This window comes from Strongylocentrotus purpuratus, unplaced genomic scaffold (assembly GCF_000002235.5).
Source record: "Strongylocentrotus purpuratus isolate Spur 01 unplaced genomic scaffold, Spur_5.0 spur5_scaffold_13, whole genome shotgun sequence".
Taxonomy (NCBI): Eukaryota; Metazoa; Echinodermata; class Echinoidea; order Camarodonta; family Strongylocentrotidae; genus Strongylocentrotus; species Strongylocentrotus purpuratus.
Window position 1 is genome coordinate 32950392 of NW_022145598.1, and position 24529 is coordinate 32974920.

Genomic DNA, 24529 nt, shown 5'->3' on the forward strand with positions numbered 1-24529 from the left:
AAAGGGAAGAGAAAAAGAAGAAGAAAAGAGGGAGGAAAAGGGGAGAGGAGAAAAAGGAGTAGGAAAGGTAGAAAGAGAAGCGAGAGGAGAGAAAAGGTGGAAAAGGAAGAAAGGCGAAGACGAAGGAGAGAAAAGGGGGGGGGGGGGGAATAATGAGAAAGAAAAAAAAGAAAGGGGGATGATATTATAAGAAGTTTTTTTTGGCGGGAAAAGGGCGGGGGGGGGGGGGGGAAACGCAATTTTGCAGTGTGCATAATATGGGGTCCCTCTTGCCAGGCGTGTAGCCCCCCCCCCCCAAAAAAAAAAAAAGCACAAGAAGAACAAAAACAAAAAGAGATGGAAAAAGGGGGGAAGAGAGAAAGGAAACAAATTGAAAGAGAATTAAACAACGATAGAAGAGAGGTGAGAGAGCACGAAGAATTTCATTTCTTTGAAAAGAATAATGGAATAACAACCAGGTTCGTCGCTAAAAGGGTCATGGGGGCGTGACACCCCCTTCCACCTGTCGGGATAGAATTGCGCTGCTGTCTGGAAAAATGAGGAAAGGGTGTGGGGGGGGGGGAATGAGAGGGAAAGGGAAAGAAAAGAAGAACAAAAAAGAAAGGGAAAAGAAAGGAAAGAGAAGAGAAGAAAGGAAGAGAAAAAAAAAAGAAAAAGAGGAAGGAGTGGAAAGAAAGAGAAGAAAGAAAAAGAGAAAAGGAAAAAAATGAAGGAAAAACAAATCACGTCATTATTACTCCAGGAAAGGCCTGAAAATGCGCCTAATGTGGTTCTAAAGTTGCAAATGCTTCTTAACCCACCCCCGCTTGGTCGCCGCCGCTCCCTCGTTTTCATATATTTCACCTCATGCGATTCGGTGCACCCCCCCCTCCTGGATCCGCCACTGGAGCTGTTTAACCTTACGCTGACATATTCTTGAAATGTCTCGTTTTGGTTTCATTAACGTGCATAATATTACGTGCATTTTTGCCTTGAGTGTTAAAGCCCTTCTATAAACTGTGTTCGGAGCCTTTTAGTTCGGAGCCCACAAAATTTGATCGCAACATTTTTAAGGCCAAGATCTGAAAAGTGGAGGTACCTTTAGGGATTTATTTGCAGCACTAAATCATACCCTGTGTTTAAGGTTTTTTTTTGCCAAAAAAGTTACCCTTAACCTAGAGCGGCACATCGCCGTAGGCCTATACCGTATTAAACGAGTACCCCCCCCCCTTCCCCCGATTTCTGCATGGAATTTCAAAACAAAATTGTGTTCGAAGTCGAATATTGATTAGAGAATAAAAGATCACTTGGTTAGGTTTTCTGCATGCGTACAACAGAAAACCCAAATTATGTTAAATTTTGTCTTCAGACACATTTATTTGACTCGACATTCCCTTTCACATTATGATACAATTTAATTAAAATTTTGCCATCAAATTTTTGGCGAATTTGGGACTCCCAACATTTTAAAGTGAGATTCTTACGAGATACGATCGAAGTATCATTATTTCAGCTTTTATACTGATTATCTATTTGAAAAAAGCTATGTGTTTTATACCGAACATAGAAATGTATTTTATATTGTTGCATACTTGTCTACTTTTTTAAAAGTCTGTTTTAATGGTAAAAATATAGGCATATGCTCACAAAAATGCGAAATCAAATCGATCACTTTGAAAACATATAAGACTGCACGGGCTCACGACACTTAGATACCGACTTAGCTTAGAAGAAGAAGAAGAAAAAAAATCAATTTATGTTATTATTACGCCGTACCATCATTCATTAATGTTTGTTCATGTTAAACATAACAACAACAAAAAAGAAGAAGAAGAAGAAGAAGAAGAAGAAGAAGAAGAAGAAGAAGAAGAAGAAGAAGAAGAAGAAGAAGAAGCTAGAAGAAGAAGAAGAAGAAGAAGAAGAAGAAGAAGAAGAAGAAAAGAAGAAGAAGAAGAAGAAGAAGAAGAAGAAGAAGAAGAAGAAGAAGAAGAAGCTAGAAGAAGAAGCTAGAAGAAGAAGAAGAAGAAGAAGAAGAAGAAGAAGAAGAAGAAGAAGAAGCTAGAAGAAGAAGAAGAAGAAGAAGAAGAAGAAGAAGAAGAAGAAGAAGAAGAAGAAGAAGAAGAAGAAGAAGAAGAAGAAGAAGAAGAAGAAGAAGAAGAAGAAGAAGAATAGGAAGAAGAAGAAGCAGCAGCAGAAGCAGAATAAGAATGATCGAGAATAAAGAGAGAAGGTGAAGAAGAAGAAGGGAAGAAAGAAAAATATGATTCAGTAAATGCCCGGAGTACTACTATCGACGCATTGTGGGCTGGAGCGGAACTGTTAGCTATATATGCGAGACTAGAAATTTTTCAATTTTACTTTGACTCTCCAAGGACACCGTCGCCAAATTATTTTTGTTAATGAGCTGATCGTAAGCCAGGTAATCAACCCATTATTTCACATTTCAAGGAATTATGATCACAATATTTACCCATGATATTTAACTAGACATTCTCAACTAAAAATTGGGTAAAATTTGTTAAGCGTACTTTGAATAAACCGATTAAAAAAACAAATGTTATGTAGGTCAGCAGACAGTCGCTGCATGTATTGTTGTGTATACCTAGACCCATTCGTATACAATCATGTTGTCGTTATTCCGCCTTGGCAATCCTTTGTTTTTCTCTCGGTTGACAATTTTTTAGATTTGTTACAATTTTGATTTTTTGTTGTTGTAATAGGTCTACTCTATTGTAGCAAATGTATTACTGATGATCTAATCTCATTATTTCCAAATTTGTTGTTGTTGTTGGGGGGGGGGGGGGGGGGGGGGGGGGGGGGGGGGGGGGGGGGGCTAGACTAGGTCGAAATTTATCGTCCAGAAACCAGACCAAATTTTCTATGATTACTTGAATTGAGCATTTTAACACAACATGCCCCAAAAAGCCCAAGTATCCATGTGGCTTTTTTTCCACAAGTAACTAAAGGGAGTGTCTTGGAAGTTGGAAGACCAAGGGAGTCCACTGTAGGTCTATATAGACTATGAAGGCCCTTGTGAATAATGGTTCCACTCAGCTCAGAGTGTATATGACCGAGTACAAGTCTCTAGCAAACAGCTCAGTGATATGGATACCGTATGTTACCACTGTGGTATACCCAACATTGTCAGATCAAAGCCATCAGGACCATGTCACAATAAGGTGACATTAAATCATAAAACCATATTATAAAATCTTAACACATCAGTATATAACAATGGTATGAATTCAAAACAACAATAACAAAATACCTTGGCTTTACAGACAGTCGTAGGTTTTTAAATAAAACATGAAGTCTTTTATAATTCTGTCCTCTGCGCAAGCCCATAATTAACATTATAATATATGATATGAATATGTATAAAGTTCGTAACAACTGAACTCGGTGAAGCAAACACCTGATAGCTCCTTGAATCACGTAGACTGACTCATCTTTTGTCTTATCTCCTGATGAAAGCCTTGAATTACCAGTTCAGGCCTCATCTCCAGCTAGCCAAAGAAAGGTGCTGCATCACTCTCACCTTGTTTTTCAGAGGAAGAGAATTAAAAAACGAGTGTTTGAACTCTCCAGAGTCTACTTTTTAACCCTTTGCTTACGGGAACCTGGTGGTCCCTGTGTTAAGCCTATGGGACCTAAACCATTCAGTAGTCAACGGGTTAAGTGAAAAAACTTTCTTAGTTGTTTGGTTACTCACGTTACACAAAGTGGGTCAAGAAATTAACCATCAGGCAATATGGATGACCCTGCATTGCAAAATGGTTTTATTCTCATTGTGATTGAAGACAATCTCAAAATATTTGGGGGTATGTAGGTAAAAGGTCATCAAGATCAAATTTCTGAGAATACTGGTATTATCCTGGTTATCACGATATCTCAAGAACCACTTGAGGTATCAACTTCAAATTGGTGATAATATGTACATTGTATCTCCGTAGGAAGACCATAGGATAAGATTTTGGAGTAAGAGGATCAAAGGTCTATGTCAATGGCTGAAATTACAGGTATCAGCTTTGATATTGCAATATCTCAAGAATAGTTTGAGGTATGAGCTTTGAGCATTGTGATAGTATCACCAAAGGAAGACAACCTAATTAGACTTTAGAGTAAGTAGAACAAAGGTCAAACATTATAGAAGTCAATTGTATTATTCTTGTTATCACAATATGTCAACAACTTCTTGAGGTATGAGCTTCAAACATGATGTCATTATTACTTTAGGAAGATGATCCATTTACAATTTGGGGCTAATAGGTCAAGATCATAGTCGTCGGTCGACATTTGATTACCAGGTACAGGCTTCTTGGTTTCATTGTGATAAAATAATTCCATCCATTCCCTATACTGAATTTAGAGTGGAGGCATAAAGGAGATCCAGTTGCATTTGTTTTGTTTTATTCAGGATTTTTGTCATGTTCATGAGTATATTTTTACAAAACTCAGAAATGTGAAAAATTCTTGGGTTTCTTGCTGGCATTACAAATACCCTAGGAATAGACCTATCTGAATGCATCATAATTTAAGAGCATGTCTTTCCTATGATGCCCAGTCATCTACAATAAATTTTTTAATGGCACTAAGGTTGTAAATTACACTTGTCCTGTACTGCCTGTACAAAGTTTATTGCACAAATTTTTTCTATAAATTTAAGAAATAATCCCAGCAGCTTCATTGCGTTAAAAAGAGTAGATGTCAACTGATTTCTGCATTGACTTTAAGTTGCAAATCCCTTGTTGTTTTCCTTTGCTTTTGCCATAATTGTGCAAAATGCTTAATTAAAAAATTAACTTGTCACTGTTATTGTTTACTCTTATTGCAGAGCGCAAATTATGACTGACTTAGAGAGCATGGTGATTGACGCAGAGAGAGAGAATTCTGACGCCCTCACACTCCGGTATCTGGGCCAAGTACTCGATGTCTTGCTTGATCCAAGCAAGAAGATCGTGGACGATACAAGCCTGCAAAGATTGCTCGAGTACTGTAAGACTATTTTCAGCCAAAAAGGTAAATTTTTGTACATATTTAGATTTCTATAGATTTAGGTTTCTATCTATTTATGCATCAATACACTGTTTTAGGGTTAATGTTAGGGTAGGTTCTATGGTCAGGGATAGGTTCAGTGTTACTTGTATGGCAGGGTATTCTGAATTGTTCACCTATGCTAAGGAAACAGTTTTTAAATGTAGAAGATTATTTTGGTCCGTTTGAAACCGTGCAATATAGTAATAATAATAACGGTGCTAATAAACTGCTTACCACCAAAGTCTCAGTGAATTGTTCTTGGGCTAGACCCCAAGGCATACTGCTAAAGGAAGAATATCATATTTTCTGAGTGAGAGACCTATACCGGTAGTCTTCATATTATCATCACTAAATGGCTAAAGTTTTGCAATGTGTAGGTCACAAGAAATTGAAAACACAAACGTTTCTCTTCATGATCCAAAGTTTTTTTTCAAGATTGATTATACAACAAAGGAACATTTAAAGCATTAGAAATAAAGGATGTAACATTTATCTCTAAGAAATTTGTTTTGTTTATGTAGACATCTGCAGAGAGGAGGATGGTGTGAAGCACATGTTTGGCTTCTTGGAGGCATGCTGTGTCAAGGAACCTCATGAGTTTGACCCCTGTGCTTTGACCTTTGCCCTCCAGCTGGTCAGGTGCCTGTCATCCAATCAGGAGCTTCTGAATCGGTTGACTAAAGGTGATGATCACACAAATTCAGAAGGTAACAACATTGTAGCTCTTTACATTATACCTCTTTTCAAGATGAGTTTTGTTGGAGGTTCTGAGACTGGGATCTAGAGCTTAAGACGTTAGAGCAACTTTGCTGAAATGCTGACAAAGAAAAGAAAGAAGAAAAGTGGAAAAAGGACAAATTATTTTTATGTGATTTGTTGACAAATACTGGACTTCAAAATGTGCTGGCAGTACATTTTAAATGGAGGGAGAGGAAGGGGGATGTCATTCCCAACACCCCTTGTATTAATGCTTTGTTTGAAAAATTAATGAACATAATATTTATTGTTGAGTTCAACTTGAATTGGGTTGAACTTTTTAATTTAAAATATTGCTATTTCATATATTTTAAAGAATGTAATGATAATATAATTGTGTTTCCATCTACTAGTCAAAAGCTGAGAGCCCCCCCCCCTTTTTTTAAAAAGCATTCTTTGGATTTAAGTATAATGTCTGGTTTTAAAATACAGTGACCTTTATCATTTAGTGCATCTAGAGAGGCTTTCTGGCTGTCTCTATTTCAAATCAGTACTAGAATTGCTATTTACAAGTACAGACACAGTGTGCACAAAATAATAATGATAGTCACATTTGTGTATACATGTTGCACTTAACATTTCTAAGCACTTTACATCGCAATAATTGTTACCCTAGTTATAGGATTCAATTGCTAACCTGTACATGATAGTGCACACACTCTGCTTCCTGGGTAGTATTCCGGTCGGACGCCATTTTACAATCTAACCACATTCATGGTTGCATTGTACTGGGAACCCATTTCACACCTGGGTGGAGAATGGCAAATGTAGATTAATGTCTTGCCAAAGGTCATTAGTGCCGCAGTGGGACTCAAACCCCACACTCCACCAGACCAAGACACCATGACAAAAGTCCTCCCTTCCTATACCTAACACCTTTCTCATTATCTTTCCATTTATGTCTTCAGGAGGAGGAGGTCTTTTGGTGAGAATGTTGAAGCGGGCGAGCGGTGCAGACTTCTTCTCAGATCCTTGTATGAAGGAAGCGTGGCTTGCCGCTCTACGCACACTCAGTGACATTGAGCAATTCTGGACGATATGCATTCAAACAGGTCGGTCATCCCCCTATGTCCATCACGTGTTCATCTTCATGTCTGATAGATATTGATGTTAAACCAGAGGACACCCATTTTCTCTGATTATGTTTTTGTCGCTAAAACTGTTAAAAAAAATGCCTTGTATAAATTCAATTGCTTTACAACAGATTGGAAAGTGAATGCTGTTCCTCTTGATTATGAGTTTCATATTATGGAGTAATCCCTTACTATTCAATGACAGGACAGGGGCATTGCCTTAATCTTTCATTTCTTTGTTATTGCCTGAATGCCTTTGAAATCACTCATTGTTCAAATGCTACCCTAAATTGCACTGAGGATGATTTGATAAGTTTAATGATGGAATGGAATAGGTGCTGAGAGTTAGAGAAAAAAGCCTGGACTGGAAAGATATCTGATAAGCTTTGACCTCCAAGTTACCATTCCATTATTATGAGTGCTGTTAAGATCATTCCAACTGTGACAAAAGAAGAAGAAGTATGCACTTTAAACAAGAATCTATCGTTCGTTTCACTTGAGTTACCTGTACTCTGTCTGCCCAACTCCCACCACTAAATGAAATGCATCACTTTATTTCATTGCTCTTTATTTCCATATAGCTATTTTAACCTTTTTTTATCCTTTTATCCTTGTAGATGCTTTACGGATAGCGATGGATCTCCTCAAAGACACAAGCATGTTCGTGGTGAAATCATCCCAGAACTTCCTTGCTCGAATACTGATCCTCCAGTACAGACAAGACACTCAGAAGACACCCAAAGATCTGCTGCAAGAACCACAGAAGGCCAAGTCCAAAGATGGACAGGAACCCAGAAGCCTGCAGGAGATGGTGCAGGACTGTCCTGAAGAAGGGAGTAGCAAGATGGCGGATGATGATAGACCTGTCCAGGATGATCAAGACATGAAGATCAATGGTGATGATGCTGGGGGAGGTGATGGTGAGGGTGTCAAGCGCAAACTGGAGGAAGAAGATGAGGAATCGGACGGTAGGGCCCAGAAGAAATCTAGACTATCAGCTGGCTATGATGGTATTGCTGGAAGTGCTAGTGATCTAGAAGTCATCCAACTATGTGAGATCCTTATGAAGAGTGAAGAGGCAGCGCCAATCCTGGCAAGCCTGTTGCTAGGTTTAAAAGCCTCGGACAGTCACCATGAGGCATTGCTTCAGGTCTCTCCTCGGCCATCGGACAGTGAGATAAAGACCATCCTAAGTCTAGGAGTGTTCAGATGTATACTCCAGGAAGCATCTGAAGGAGATCTCAAGTCAAGGGGACTCCACCTCCTAAGAGATGTTGCTATGGCAACAAGGTGCAAACGACTTCTCTCTATGGAAGGCCAGCTCTGTGATAAGCTGTGTAATGATGTGGTGGAATTCCTTGGATGTCTTCTTCAGCTTGACAGGTATGTTTAAATATTAACTGTAAAATACCCATTCAAATTATAAATACGATAAGGCTGAGACACTATTAAAGGGATCAGTAACTTTGTCTCATATTCTGAAACAAAATCCTGGATTTATCTCATTCTGCGATGATAATTATAAACCTTTAGGTCAGTCAGGAACCCCATGACTTTACAAGCCGATCGATCGCCTGTCTAATTATCAAGATATTTATGATTGGAAATCGAAACCAAATTTTGCGTTTTCCTAACGGTTTTCATAACACTACAGTCTATAGGGGAAAACGAGTATGGTAAAACCGGTCACTCAAAGATTTTCCTTTTTTGAGGCACTTCTTGATCATTTTTAAGGGCTTCAATATTACAGCATATCACAGACACTGATAACACGTAGGGCTGTGCATCTTAGATTTAACATTGTTAAACGATGCCTTTAATGAAACCTAGGATGCAGCATGTGGAAATAGCATATTGTACCAAAATAAAACTGTATCAAACTGGTTATTTTTTATTGTTTTTTTCCTATTGAATGGTAAGTGACTGTAATGCTATACAGGTGTATGTCTTTCAAATAGACAACAATGTAGCATGCATAATTTCCTCTCTAATATCCACGCCAAATCCCTAAGTTTCTTTAGAATTTGGTTTCCTTTGTGCTATATAGTGTGAAAATTGTATAGCATCATAATTTTCTAGTTTTCATATGGGTAATACATTGGGATTGGCTTCATTAGCTATACATACTCTAAAGATGTACAGATGTCTTTTCTACCTACTCGTACAATAATTCCTTCAACAACAGTGCCGACTTGAATTGTTAACTCATCAAAATAATTCTGGCTACCAATACAGTTATTGATCAATGCAGTTACTGGTACCCCTTGTTTATATGTGAAAAGAATAATATTATTTCACGAACGATCTTTTGTTTTAATACGACCCCCTAAAAATACCCAGACAAAAGTTGTAGGAGTCACTGCCTCCAAGTTAAGAACTATTTTCCTTTAAATATGTTATGATTTTTTTTGTTGTTGTTGTCAACAGCAAAATGTGCTCTACACTGACATCATCGCTCTTGTTGGATGTTCAATCACTGCCGTATGAGTTAACTAAGAAAGGACTTGTCAAACCTGCCATTCATCTTGCCTTCAGCATCCTAAAGCTGTGTAGCACCATGCCTAAAAGGTGGGTAAGATCATACATCTGTGCGGCACCTTGCCTCAAAGGGGGGTTAGATCATACAGCTGTGTAGCACCATGTCAAAAGTTGGATGAGGCCATTACTATTAAAGTTGGTATCAATTGCAGTGAATTTATATGCTGTAAACAAAAAAAACCTAGTGCTGTGAATGGGAAGCAATGCAATGCATCCATATTTTATGGAAAAATTGTTTGATACATAGCCGGTAAAGTTGAACTTATCAAGTAACACATGAATTCTTACACTAATTTTGACAGCTCTAAACCTGATGCAGCATCCGCAGTGCAGAGCTCCCTCTCTGTCCTGGTGGGTCCAGCCTGTGTGATCCTGGAGAGAAGCCCTCTGAAGACTGAGGTGATGCTGGACCAAGATGTTTTAGAAGAACTTGGATTGAAGATGAGTAATGGAAGACAAACTCCTTCCATTATCTGCACTGCTTTATCTGCATTAGGGGACTTTGTAAAAGAGGTAATTACCTGCACAGGGGTGTAGCATGGGTGGAGGTCACTGGTGTCGTGAGGGGGGGGGGGGGGGGGGGCCATGCGGTGCATTCTCACTTCTTCTTCTTTTTTACGTGCCATGTCCTGAGACGTTGGCGACCATGGCATGCCACAACTCTGTCCCATATTCTATGAAGTAATTCATTCTCCCGAGATCAATTCCACATTTAGAAATCCCACTCCTTAAGCTACTCATCCACAGAATACTCTTTCTACCCCTACTCCTCCTCCCTCGATTCTTCCAGTCAGTGCAAGATTTTCAAGACCATTCTTTCGAATAAAATGACCCAAGAGACATTAGGCAGATGAAATGCAAGAAAGAAAGGCCTTTGTGACATGAAGTTGTGTGGGAGTGGGTCGTATAATCTTCTGTCCATGTTAATTTTCTCCCACCTTTCTCTTCTCTCTTTTTGCATCCTTTTATCCTTCCCTGTGCTATTGTGTTTAAACTTGAATACATAAATATTGAGATGTATCTTTTTTTCATTTGTGCTCAACATAGTTTTCCTGGTCATTTACACTCATGTGTGTGCAAGACGAAGAGCTTCAGTTTGTCCGTTGTTGTTGTTTGTATTTTGGGCGTTCAGTCAAAATTTACTATTTATGTCTGTCTGTTTAGTAGAAGTAGTATTGTTTATATCCGTCAAATCAATTTTCGTTGAGAAAACTGTGCGCCTGAGCTCTGCTTGTCCACTGCGTTTGTATTACTTGCTCTTCTTTTAATGTATTTTTGTTTACGTGGCAAAGGGGCATGGATAGTGATTTAGTCAAATCATTAATTTTGTAGTTTTGTCTTGAAATTATCAAGAAATAACAGAGAGAGATTTTATCACCTACGTGTATTACTGATGATAAAAACAATAAACATACTGAAAAGTGTCAAGATGTCTACATATAGTGATTTAGTCAAATCATTAATTTTGTAGTTTTTGTCTTGAAATGATCAAGAAGTAACAGAGAGATATTGTATCACCTACGTGTATTACTGGTGATAAAAACAAAAAAGTACTGAAATGTGTGAAGATGTCTACATATAGTTAAAGAAATGCCAGAGCTGTATATTGTATATTTTTAGAAAGGCATTTTCTGGTCATCCTTGGCACAAACATATACTGTAACTTATGCTATGGTCACAAAGGTTCGTACGAACGTTAATTTCGTACGAATCTCCCTGTTTTTCCATTGTCTTCCAGAATGTCCATTGTCTGAAAATCGTTCATACAGCATTTGTAGCAGTTCGTAATGGCATTTGTGACTGAGGCTTAAAATATACAGTCAAACCTGCTTTAGTGACCACCTGTCTACAAAGACCACCTGACTACAACAAGCACATTTTTTGTTTCCCTTGAAAATGGTTTCTCATTGAAACATGTACTAAAGGAACCTGTCTACAAAGACCACCTGTCTAAAAAGACCACTTTTTGTGTTTCCCTTGGGAAGTTGCTATAGACAGGTTTGACTGTAATCTGCTGCATACCAATCCCAACCATTATGTGTCATAAACATCATGTCAATCTTGTGCTTTGTTGTGTCTTTCTTTTTAAATCCAGGGTCACTGCTTGCCATGCTTACCTGCCTCTCAAGTATTCCATCTTGCAGCGGTACTGCTGAATGCATTCACTCCTAATGCAAAGAAAACCAGCCAATCAAAAGGAGTAATGCCTGATTACAAGTCCTTGATTGGTTCAAGGAAGATTGTGACATCATTGCTAGATCTAGCTCATGTCAGTTTAACAGGTATGGAGTTATACACACATCTTTTATTATCGGATATGGTGTTACTTTTTTTTAGGAATCTACTTTATTGATTATTGATTTGTGTTAGATCTGCACAAAGAGTTGAGGCATGGGATAGAAATTGGAATACACCCAAGCATGAAAATGTGCACTTTAATTTTAATGACAAAAATTATATAGGACCGTATGTCCACCGTACTCTATGTTTTGATCATTTCACGATGCAGATATCATTCCCCATTCTCTTCTCCTACTCTAGCTGATGACTTAATGTGGGACTCAATATTTGCAATATTTGTAGGAGGGTAAAGACATTGTCTGTTGTATACCTATTTGACTTCCATGAACAACCACAGAGTTGTTAGGGGAAACACTTATGAATTAGATGTGGTGTTCTTGTAATTGTATATATTCTTAAAGACCATCACATGGATAATGATAATTATGTTTACCTTGGGAAGCCTCATCAACATCAATGCTATTCTTCCAGAAGGCTCTGCAATTGTTATTACCTCAAGAATTGCCAGGTACCATGAACACTTGAATGGAGTATGGCAAATATGGATTTATGTCTTCCCAGAGGATGTTAGTGTCGGGCTGGGATTTGAACCCATAACCTTTGGATTGAGAGTCAAGTGAATGAACCACTTTACCACGATACCCATAGTATGAGTTGGTTTCCAACAGTTATTTCTTCATTTGTTTTAAATGCTTATGATTGATTTGTAATGTTTTGTTGGAAACATGAATAAGCTGAAAATTGAAATGAACTCTATTTTTTAAAACTTATACAAATATCATCCTGTGCTTTCTAGTATAATTTCGTGGAGTGTTTTAACATTGTGTGTATTTTTCTGTCTCCAGGAGCTTGTTTGAGTCCTGATATCTGGTTGCTTGTAGCTACTATCAACACTATACTCAAGAACCCAGATGCAGAATACCAGGTATAGATACCATATGTTGAAAGGAATGTCATGACTTTTGCTATTCAATTTCTTGCTTTATGATTGACTTATATGTATAGAATTAAGAAGTGGCATTCTGAAGGGATTATTATGATGTTTAAATTAATGTTTTTCTTTTTCAAATGATTACTTTGTATTAAGAAATTTAGGAATCAATGAAAGGAAATATATTACATGTTGGTATTTGTTGATGATTACTTTGTATTAGGAATATAGAAAAAATGAGTGAAATTAAATAGAGAAAGTATCTATATTGTATTAAAGACATGGCTCTACTCTAACAGTTTTGGAAGGAGGTCTGGAATTGAACACTTTAGAGTGTGTATGCATGAGCCCGATGTTAAGAACTTGACAGTTTTTAGGGGTAGAGTTTGAGTTTGGGCGCCCATGTTTCCTGTTTGCCTGTTAGTGTTGAGCCCTTTTAAAGGGATAATTATTGGTCTTCTAATATTTTCCTTAGTATATACATACCTTGTATGAGTATTTTGAAGAAGATCTATTGATAGAAAATTTGTCTAGAATTTGTCAGTGAAACATACAACTCATTTTTTATAATTCTTAACCATTACCGGTATGTTAGAATTCGTTGTAGCCAAAGCTTTTTTTCTACTCACTCCAATCCGCTTTCCAATTCTTCATCATCTACATCCAGGTCATCTTGAAAATTCTGACAATTGTCCCTGACCTCGTACCGGCTGCCATGAAAACCAAAGAACATCCGGTCTCCATAGAGAACACCAAGAGGGATGCCCTGATGATGGAGGTTGGCTACGCCCTTCAGAAGCGCATGTGTAACATAGAATGGGAGGTCAGAGACTCCACCATAACGTGTGTGGGCAAGCTGCTGCAGAAAAAGTCTGGTGGGTACATTTAATACTATACAAATAGTGAATGGTACAAGATTTTGCACGAGGTGAAAGATAAGAGATGCTATATTCAACGAGGCGTACCCGAGTTAAATGGAGCTTCTCATTTTTCACCGAATGCAAAATATTGTTCCATTGCACGAATAACGACCATTCACTGTTTGTTTTATACAACACCTCGGACATTAACGGGCTTAAAAGAGTTTTCCTAGGCCTAAATCTCAGCGATTTTTTTTGTTTGTTTTCCATTGATGAAATTGCCGATAGTGAGCGCGCACTATTAAGCAGGCAGCAAACCATGCGCCGCGCGTACCAACCTTTATGTTTAATGTGACGCGGAGTGCAATTTCGTTTGATCCTTTCGCACCATTGCACTTTGACGTCGCTTAGCTCACAATATACTTTGTACATCGTTAGTGACGTCAGAGTGCAATGGTGCAAAAGGATCAAACGGAATTGCACGTCTGGAGAATGATGCCGTTCAATGGTACTTTTAGCGCATGTCATGTGATCAAGAATTGACCAATGAGGTTGCAAGAATTTTGGTAGGCGTTGTATAATATACAAATAATGAATGCTAAATGAGTTCGCACTATTGAACGAATGAAAAACATTAATTATTTGTTTTATACAACATCAAAGTAGATCCAATAGAACGTTAATCTTACAACAAATTATGCTTTGCTCCTTATATTAAAGATAAATTAAAGTTGGAGTCAGGCCTTCTCGATTACATGCAGATTGCCTCGGCATCAGATGCACGCAGCTAATATAACAATTGGATACGTGCAGGGCAGAGAGGTACGCAGTCTGCATATAACCAAAAATGCACGCTCGTTGAATAGTATATAGTATGTAGTATAATAGGTGTTGTATACAAATGATGTAGTGTAGTGCGCATCAATGTCCTTGCCATTTGATGCTGTTGGTGGTAGGGTGAATTGGAACCCTAACCCATATAATTTAGTCAAATTAAATCTTGAGAAATTGTCAACAGATCAGATGCCGGAGTCGTGCAATAGTGTTATTGCATGATAAGCAACATAGTCAGCTTCTCCCTTTTTAAAAATCTTGTATACATTTACATTGATTACATGATGTATATAGATCCTGTTAAGGAATGGCTGAAGAGAAACAATCTGCATAGGAGGCTGTGGGAGAGTCTAGCAGACAGTGAGAGTTATGTCAGGTCAAGCACCCTCCAAGCACTTCCTGTCCTTGGAAGCAGCAAAGAATTATGGGAAGATGTACTGAACAGCAGTCGTATTACACAGGTAAGTACTTCATCGAAGTAACAAAGTACCCTTTTAAAGCAATATTTCGTCATGACAAGTAGGATTACTACTGCTGCACATTGTTAGGCCTAGGACATGTATTGCATGGAGGGTATTCAGTTGTGTTGATTTTGAGGCCACAACTTCAAAGGTCAAGACTGAGCCCAGGTCGCCACCTTCCAAGCCCAAGAGCGAGGATAAGCTACCATGTCCCAAGTCCAAGTCCAAGTCCAAGTCTGAGTCCAGACTGTCTGAGCCCAAGTCACAACTTGAACTGGACTGAGTTGACCACCTACCTGTGCATTCAAAATCAATGCTGTTAATATTAAATGGTCAACTGGGATCATTCAATCTATCAACTAGTCATTCAATCAAGCAATTAATCCATCATCACTGAATCAGAATCACGATGAGGTAGATGAAAATTACCCCATAATACTATGAAAGTGTAGGAAAACAAGAAATACAAATATTTCCTGCCTTGACCTGCCCTCAGCTTGAATCACCAAACAGTCACATATTGGAAGTCAGTGGCCAAGACCCAGCCTTGAAGCTGGGTCCTGCCTGAAGTCCTGCAATGTTCATGATGAGAATCAAATGTGGGAAGCATGAGGCATAATTTATTGTCAGCAAATTTTTTTAAAGCTTGATATTTTATTGATTTCTCGAGATTTTCTTTTTGTGTGTGCCTCTAATGAGGTGTCTATTTACATTCAAACATCAAACTAAAGTTGTGAGAACAAATACAATTTACGCACAATGTTATCAATAGAAATCATATATTTTTTCTCAACTATACAATATTCTGCTAATTTTCATCTAAAGTGCTTGTAACAGTTTCTTTGGCAACCTCTGGTCAGGCTTTTTAAGCTTCTGCAACGTTGATCACAATTAAATGTGAAAAGCATGAGGCAAAATTGAATGTCAAGAAAGCCCTTTATCAAGTAGAGCAGGATCTGTTTCTACATTGAAATTCAGCTGTATTTCTTTGAAAACAGCAAAGTAATATAATTGTTTACCATGTTCCATAACAATATATAATGTCCTACATTCACAAATATCTGAAGACATGCCTTCAAGTACCTGTATCATTCCATATCAAACTCAAAGGGAAAGTGTGTGTAGACTTATGTATTAGGTTTTTACAGACGTGAATCAATCAGATATGATTATTTAAATCTGGGGACATACCTTTAACGTCACCATCCGAAAGACGTGACTCAGTTTCTAACCTGCATCCTAGGCTGAATCAGTTTGTAACTTCCATTATTAGCTGAATTACAGGCGCAAGCCACAACGCCCCATTATGGCAACATAAGTTAAGTTCCGTGTGCTAAAAGATGATTGTGGGCTTACCTTTTGAGCGTTAAACATACAGATGTGTGAATATGCGCATAGAGACATATTGTGATATGCACAATATAAGTACGGTCTATTATTATTATTATTTGTATGAATATTATTACAGGTAGAGGTCATTGCCAAGTTGACAGAGGTCATCAAATCGGACAGTGAAGCCTTTCCCAGAAGAGCTGCTATTGGCTGTCTCCTGACCTGGCTCAAGGATGAGGCTTGGATGCAGGAGAGCATCAAGAACATCATCACCAAGAGCAAGACCGATAAACCATCATCACCACCACTCCAGGATACCACAGAGGATAAGGGTCAGGACAGTGATGGTGTGAGTCTGCAAGGCCAAACAACAGATGGTAGCGGTGTAACATCATGCTCTGGTTCAGGGGAAGATTCTGTAACTCAAGAGCAAACGAATCCAGAGGAGCAGGTGAAGGATGAGGGGTTTTTGACAGTAGCTGAGATGATCAGTGATGCACTTTTCGCAACGACCGATGGCAGTTGTGAGACCACTTCTTCTTCCCTACACAAATCTGCTTTGCAGGAGAAGAGGAAGCCAGAACAGAAGGAGAGGGATGAGGAGTGTGGGACATTAGGTGGGATGGTTCTGGATGCAGTCTCCATAGCAACATGTGACTTTGATTGGGAGATGAAACTGCATGCTCTTGATTTCTTTCTCCATCTGCTGAATCAGTATATTCCAGGATATGACTCCACACATGCCTCATCTTCAATCCAATCCTATCGTCCTATGCAAAGGACAAAAATTGAAGAACTTCTCGGAGATGAGGAAATGAAAATGCTTGTGTGTTTTTTCTCTAGGACTGGATGCTTGGCTAAAATAGAGCGGGGAAGTCGTGATGAGGATGTAAGTGTGGCTCGCAAAGCTTGTGAGATGCTACAGAGCTTGAAAGTGGCTCTTGGTGATCTTTTCAAGAAAATGGAGTCTCCTGCTCAAAGTAGTCAAGAAGACAGAACTGAAAACAGTGTTTCTAGCGAACAGAAAGACCAATGCTCTGTAAATAAGCAAGTGACGACTACCGGTAGTAGCATCGTTACTGGAGCAGACACCCTTACAACAGGATCACCTGGCACCTTGACTGATAGCAGTGTTAGCGACATTGATAGACAATCTGTGTGTGATTTGATTGGACAGTTGTTTGAGAATGATTGGAATGATCTATTAAATCATAGGGAGTCGGACAATGTGGAGGGACCAGTATCACTCATGATGGATATTCTTGCTGCAGCAGATGAGAAAGATGAAAATCTCTTAGACTGCTATTAAAATTGGCACGACATTATATCTCCATGAAGAGTATTTTTTTTTGTGCTCATTTTTTTGTTGTTGTACAGATACCCTTACAGTGTATTTCATGACAGAGATACATGTTTGAAAGTATTCGTATAGAAGAATATACATTAAAGCCCCACTGCACTACTTACAGCTACTTGCGCCCTCTATATAGCAAACAATGCCTAATCGGTGACCATTGGTCCCCCATGATCCTCTTTTTCTAATGTTAATTGAGAGCTGGTTTGATGAGATAACCACCTATCAGTGACCATGCAGGGAGGTCTAATCTCTCCTAGCCAAACTAGTGCAGTGGGACTTTAAGAAAACCCAATCACAATCAGGGTATTCATAATTGATTTGATTTGCATTTATCAGAAGCAGGATATAAAATGAGGATGTTGTATGTATGCTTAGGTTAAGACACTTGAGCGCTTTCGCAAACACGACAAGCAAAGATGATTAGAGAATTACAGGGATACAGCTCTTCCGTCGTGTTCATGGAATGAACGCTATCATGGCCGCGTACGGTCTTGAAAATCAACAAGACGGTGAAAATTCTGGTTCGCGCATGGCCAGATTGTTTTTTCGCTGGCGCTACCGTTGTCTTCGCCTTCCGTCGTGTTTGCGAAAGCACCCTACTGGATGTATGAACCCAGCCCTTGCTAAATAGTTGAGCAAGGGCAAAGTATGTTTTGCTCGATGTGTTTAATGTTTAAGTTATTACAAAAAAATCAAGATGTTATAAGTGAGGTACTAGATTTCTTACAATCAATAATGATAGTCAAAAGCTTTTCTTACTTGAGATACAAGGGTATATCGCACTCGCTTTGAGAATATTTCACTCATCGTGCTGACCCTTAAAATCATGCTAACGAATTTGGTCTTAAAATAATTTTGAGGCCCACCATATAGAAAATTAATGAGAAGAAAAAAATAGCTATAAAACGTGACACAAGAAAATAGAGAATGAATTATATGGTAAATAAATGTGTTGTGCCAGTGTCAATTGTATTGCTTCTACGCCACTACTTACCCACATTTCATGAAGACGTAAATCTTTGATAACATTTTTCAAATGTAATATTACTTGTACATGTAGCTAATTTGCAGCTTTATTGTGTTCCCCAGTTGGCCATGACCCATTGGTTGAGTAGTGCTGGGCTGTACCCTTGTACCTCATTCAAGGCCATTTAATATTATATAAATATGCACAGGGCTCTCCCTTGTTTATTACTTAATAATAATAGTGAACATTTATAATGCCCCATGCCTGTCAAAAAGACACTCCTGGCGCAGTTGTGTAAAAATTGTATAATTGTGGGCATACGACCATCAAGTGATTCAAGAAAGAAAGTAAAATACACATGAGTTAAAGTTTAACATACTTCATTCAGGACATGATTTTGCAATAATAGAATTAAAATATTTTGACAACAAAAATTTGATTTTAGTTGTTAAAATAAAAGTTATACATTGATGGTCCTAGGAAATAGATCCACATCAGTTTGAGAGCATAGACATGTTCATATAAGTAATATAGTTTCATATTGAAATTTATGTACACAAACATGTACATGCATCTAACTTATGTTTTATATTGATTTTGAAATGATGATTTTGAATGATTATACATTACATGAAATATACTACATGTAGGTAATAAATATAAACAACACAAACAAATCAGGATACTCTTGACTTGCACATGAATAAATGTGGAGCCCTCTGTTTTTAAAAAAAATAAACCAAATGTGTTCCCCAAGATGGTAAAAATGGAATTGTTTGAAACTTCAAACATGTATTTGTAGGATCAGGGTCCTGTTTCACAAAACTTGTCATCAGAGACAATGAAAGTCTTTGTTATTAGCTACTGAAATACTTGCTTCTGATTGGTTATTAACAGATTTGTCACTAACTTTTGTTATTTGTCATTCAAAAAAGGCTTTGTGAAACAGGTCCCAGGACTATTCATATTCACCAGATATGAATAAACAGGAGTTAGACACGACTTCAGAATATGGGCCATAGTATTCATATCTGGTGAAAAGATTAAGCACAAAATTAAGCTCCAAAATTTGCACTTCTCAAATATATGAGCCCTCTGTTTTTATTGTGAACTATAGCATATCTAATAACTGTGATATCAAACCCATATGGTATTAACTACATCAACAAATATGTTGATCTTGTAGAATATGTTAAAGATATTATTTTTGCAATTTTTCTAGTTTCTATCTTGAAAAATAAAGATTTGACATCACTTCTAAGTGAAAAATATCTTTAAATTTTTGGGTTTGACAGTAGTAGGTTTTTATTTCATTTGGTAAAATGTATTTTATTCGGGTCAAATGTATTCTCTTTAACAACTGATGAGAAAAGGTAGATACATACAGACAAATTGGGAACCAGTGCATTGCCTAATGATTTCCATATGACACACGTTCAGTGTTCCGGACGTTACACACTGTTAACATCATAGTTTATGTTAGTTTTATTGCCTTTGTTTTGGTATCATCGGTCTGTGACATTAACTCTTTGCAGCAAAACCCTTCTTTAACATTATTCAAAACATAAATCTACATAATTATATGTGCATTTACATACATACAATCATACATCAATTTTGTTGTCTCTATCAAATACTAATTGTATGTATTAAAGGCATACTTTTCATTACACTTAATTAAAATGTGTATGTTATTTAACTGAGTAAGATATGAAGCAGATAGCAATTGTAGCCATCAAAACTCCTTCAAAAATTCACTTATACACATGCTCTCTTTTAGCATTTTATGAAAGAAAGTGTACAATGTATGCTATGTTCTGTTTCAGACGTTAAATGATGTTGAGATGACAATCAGAACATCAATTTATACAAAAGCTTACCCTATGCTTAATTCTTTACATAAAATTACAGTGTATCATTCAATAATATTACTTGAGTGACCTTGTTCAATGACCTTGTTTAATGACCTCGTTTAATGACCTCAATATTCTAAAGTGACTATCGTGTCATTTATTTGGTAACAAATTAATTTGTTTGCTGTATTTGCTATTTTTTGCTTGTTTCACTTTGTATATCATCTTATGTTAAGGCCTTCTTGCCCACCTATTATTATTATTGTTACGTCCTTCACCATTACAACCACTTCAATCAAATGTTAGTTTTATTTATAAGAACCTATAATCTACAAGCTGAGCTTTTCAATAGGTTCCTCACATTTCACCCTGTATAACCTTCTATTCAATACAATTAATTTTGATGTCTTTTCAAAGAATTGATTATATAATGTGACACTTTTAGTATATTTCATATTCTGTTCTAATTTTGTCAATGATGTGAATTCTTTTTTTGTGAAATGTGAAACAAAATAAACTTGAACTAAACTACACATGTTATCAAAACATGAGAAATCTGTTCTAAAATAAAACTTTAAAACATATGTCATGGCCTTTTTAGTGTTTAAGATAAGGGAATTATAATTCTTTGTACATCCTGAGAACGTTTTACATGTATTTTGTATGTTTAAGGTTTTATAACTAGTAACAATCATCCTTTATCACTATTTGTTTAAGGAGGGTGTTTAAAAAGACAAAAACATATGATGCAATGTTTCTTTTAAAAATTACACAACACAAAAGTTCTAAACGCTCTGAAATATATATATTTATTCATTTATTTGTTTGTTGAGCGATTGGTGGATGGATGGATTGATTGACTGATTGTTTGATGTTTACTTACGCTGTGCCGGCATCACAGGTAACAAACAGTATAGGTTCCATGTATAGGAGATTGCACATTGCTCGATGCAACACGTATGTGGATACCACAATATTCAGAGCATAAATCAAGCATTCTAGTTATCTCTAAAACATTATACATTCATAGAACATACTTTAGTACAGGATCTTTTCTCAGTGATAAACAATGTTAAATCAATAAGCAAGAGATTAAGGACACACAGTAAGCCTATTTATATTCCACACTAGCTTATAAATATATGCATACATTTGAGGAAGATACACAAATGTAAAGTATCATTAGGAAGGGTATCAACGCCCCTTTCTGGTATACGTTTATGTACATTCTGTTATGAAAGGCATGGGAGGGTAAAGCATTAGAAAAGTAAACGTACATAAGTATATGTGAGGGTGATTCATCAAATGAGAGAAAAAAATAAATGAATGAAAGAATTTTGGAGAGACTTCGCCTTATTTTTTTTCTCCATACTAATATTGCCTTCATCAAATAACCCCTTTTTCTAGTAATTTGGAGATTTCTCAGATTCACAGCCATTTGAACATGTTTCACAAGTGTCCCTTATACTATAGGATGCTGACTATTAATTAATAAATACATGAAGCAACCCTCAGGCAAGACTTCTGGTTGTCAAGAACAACCTTTGTTTAAAAAGAATGCATAACACCTAAATATGTTAGTAAACCATTCTAATTCAACCCAGTGAAGACATTTTCACTTTGTTTCACATTTTTAACTTAAGTATGTTTGACCATACCATTTAAACCCGATACGTAAAGATCATGATATTTTTTTAGACGAATGATATGATTTGCCAACGTTGACTCATTTCCATTAATTGATAGTCTCTTTCACACAAGGAAACAAAAGTGAATTTCAGTTCGATATCATATTATAGAGTATATTGTTCACAGGTTCGTACAAACAAATGAATGACAAATAAGTCTTGGTTTCATACACAAATAAACCTCGAAATCTTGAGTGTGTGCTGAAACCTTTATTGCTCATCTTCCTGGCTGTATTTCAACACTTGATAAATTCTGCATGTGTGTGTCATGTATCAGTCATTATACATATATGGTTGTTATTCATAATGTGCAATTATGGCATATAGATACTACATGTAGTCTGTGCTTGCAGACCTTATTACACATTTATTTATTACCTTATGTAAACCTTCACATGATAACAATAATAATTACATTTGTAGGGCGTTTTGCTATACAGGCGTAAACGCACAGGTGGTAGTTTATAACTCAGTATAATCATTCAACATGTTCAATACCTTAAAAGCAACAAAATGAAATAAAATATTACTAATACAATACAATTCAGTTGAATGGAATCAACTATTTGTGTGCGCCTCCTGTATAGTATAACTAATTAAAAAGGTGGGTTATGAGAAGGGTTTTGAATGATTCAATGGATGGGGCATTTTGAATATGGGGTTGGAGTTTGTTCCAGAGGGCGGGTCACCATATTTTGTTCGTGGGCTGTGAATTAGTTGCATGGAGGATCAAAGGGAGACTAGGTCAAGAAGATATTTTGGGGGCAAGGTTATGTGTTATTTTATATGAAAGAGGTATAATTTTGAAAGTAATGCGAGAATGGACCGGTAGCCAATGAAGTGAGCGAAAAACCGGTGATACTGGTCATATTTCATGTTTATCATTCATGCACCTTACATAAATGTGCAGTACATGGATAAAGATACCAATGCTAAAAATACACACTTACATCTTGCAATATTTCAAACGAAAAATTTCCTCTTCCAGATTACTAAATATTCTGGCTGAGAAAACAGCTTTAAAACACTTGTAATAACATCCAACATGTGTTTGAAGTTTTCGAATCACATACAAATTTACTTTGACAAAACTTTTCTTGTGATTTCTTTTACAACTTCACTTTGCAAAAGCCTACACTTGTTCTGCAACAATAAATATTTGTTGTAGAATATAATTTTTTTTCTTCACTTTTTGTTAAACATTTAGTAAATCTAGTTAACATTAAGTATCTAAACCTTTACAGTTACATCCATGCGTGAATCAATAGTACTAGCTTCATATGAAAATTCCTTTTAATTCACAAAATTATCTCTTTATTGCATAGCTTGTGCAAACAGGTAAACACTCAAACTGAAACATTGCTTTCACTAAATTTTGTGCAAAACACTAAAATACTGACAAATAATGCCTTTATTGATCAATATGGTGATCTCACTTATACAACATAATGTCATCGAATCTGCTTGGTGTCTTTGTATTTCTACTGGTAATTTCTGTCTTTGTTAGTGTTGTAAGTATACAAGTTTCTAATATTTGGGTTTTCTCCTCACTTCTAAGTTCTGTTAAAAGGTTTTTTGGACAAGTCCTCACTTATAGTTCCAGCTGTTTCTCCTATTCTCCTCTGACGCTTTGCTGACATGCAGTGTTGACCAACTTGGGTGAGAATTTGGCTAACCAAATATCCCTCTACAAAGTTGAATCTACTAGCAACCTGTCTAAATTGTTGTGACTGTGCCATCGTTTCGCCGTCTTCTTGCTACATTTTGCGAAACAAATATCTTGGGAACGTGGCATTTGTCACATCACATAACGAGCATTTAAAGCATGTACGACTTTCTTGCATTCATTTCTATTGCCGCGAGGAGAGAGGTTTATTTCGTTACAATACGTTTGGCACAAGGTATCCACCTGCATCTAATTCATGTTGCCTTTGGACTTGTGCCTGTGGATATCTGAGAGGATCCCACGCGCCATCAGCTGTGGCCAATTTATTCCAATTCGGTTGTGGATTGTGATTGATGTATCCAACGGCACCCTCCTCCGTATTCTGCTCGCCTTCTGTTCTTTTAGATGGTCCAGCGATTGTTACGTCAGGGATGGTCTCATACAAGACAGAATCGGTTCTGATCGTCACCCAACCAACCGCAACCTCTTGGCTGCGAGCTAGTATACGAGCTGAAGCTGCCGGTCTTACGTCAGCGTTGCCTCGCTGGATTGGGCGCGTCATGTCCAAAGTAGTGTGAGAAATCTATTGGAGATGTGGAAATGAAATGAAATGTAAGCTGTGGAAAAACCTGGTGCATCTTTTCCCGCCATTTTTTTTAATATTCAAGGACAATATCATCTTTCTTTTATTTAGCGATGTTTGCGGTAACACCACATATTATTTTGAAAGGTTTAGTTGGCCCTGACAAGGGCCCACTCATACTTTATTTTGTTATATGTACTCGGCAGAAGTTTACACTTTTCTATTAACAATTGGCACAGTGGAAAACAGACTGTTTAAAATTGGCCAAACTTCGCTGAAATTATGTATCTTGCTTACGTCTCGATTACGAGGA

The 24529-nt window shown here is 37.2% G+C and overlaps 1 protein-coding gene across 1 annotated transcript; it reads left to right on the top strand.

Annotated features, from left to right (window-relative positions):
* Positions 1-5560: 5560 nt before the first annotated feature.
* Positions 5561-17636, top strand: LOC105446031. Its single transcript, XM_030983411.1, has 10 exons — positions 5561-5723; positions 6681-6824; positions 7463-8228; positions 9273-9413; positions 9686-9896; positions 11479-11665; positions 12530-12609; positions 13283-13490; positions 14604-14770; positions 16239-17636. Exons 1-10 carry the CDS (start codon positions 5570-5572, stop codon positions 17409-17411), a joined length of 3231 nt encoding a protein of 1076 aa, XP_030839271.1. The 5' UTR covers positions 5561-5569; the 3' UTR covers positions 17412-17636.
* Positions 17637-24529: the final 6893 nt, after the last annotated feature.

What these genes read in the sequence shown, in the direction of transcription:
- LOC105446031 (XM_030983411.1), top strand. Translation starts at nt 5,570, where the DNA reads ATGTTTGGCTTCTTGGAGGCATGCTGTGTCAAGGAACCTCATGAGTTT. An exon ending in TGTAGCACCATGCCTAAAAG is followed by an intron (nt 9,414 to 9,685) that starts GTGGGTAAGATC and finishes TAATTTTGACAG; the next exon opens with CTCTAAACCTGATGCAGCAT. An exon ending in AGCTCATGTCAGTTTAACAG is followed by an intron (nt 11,666 to 12,529) that starts GTATGGAGTTAT and finishes TTCTGTCTCCAG; the next exon opens with GAGCTTGTTTGAGTCCTGAT.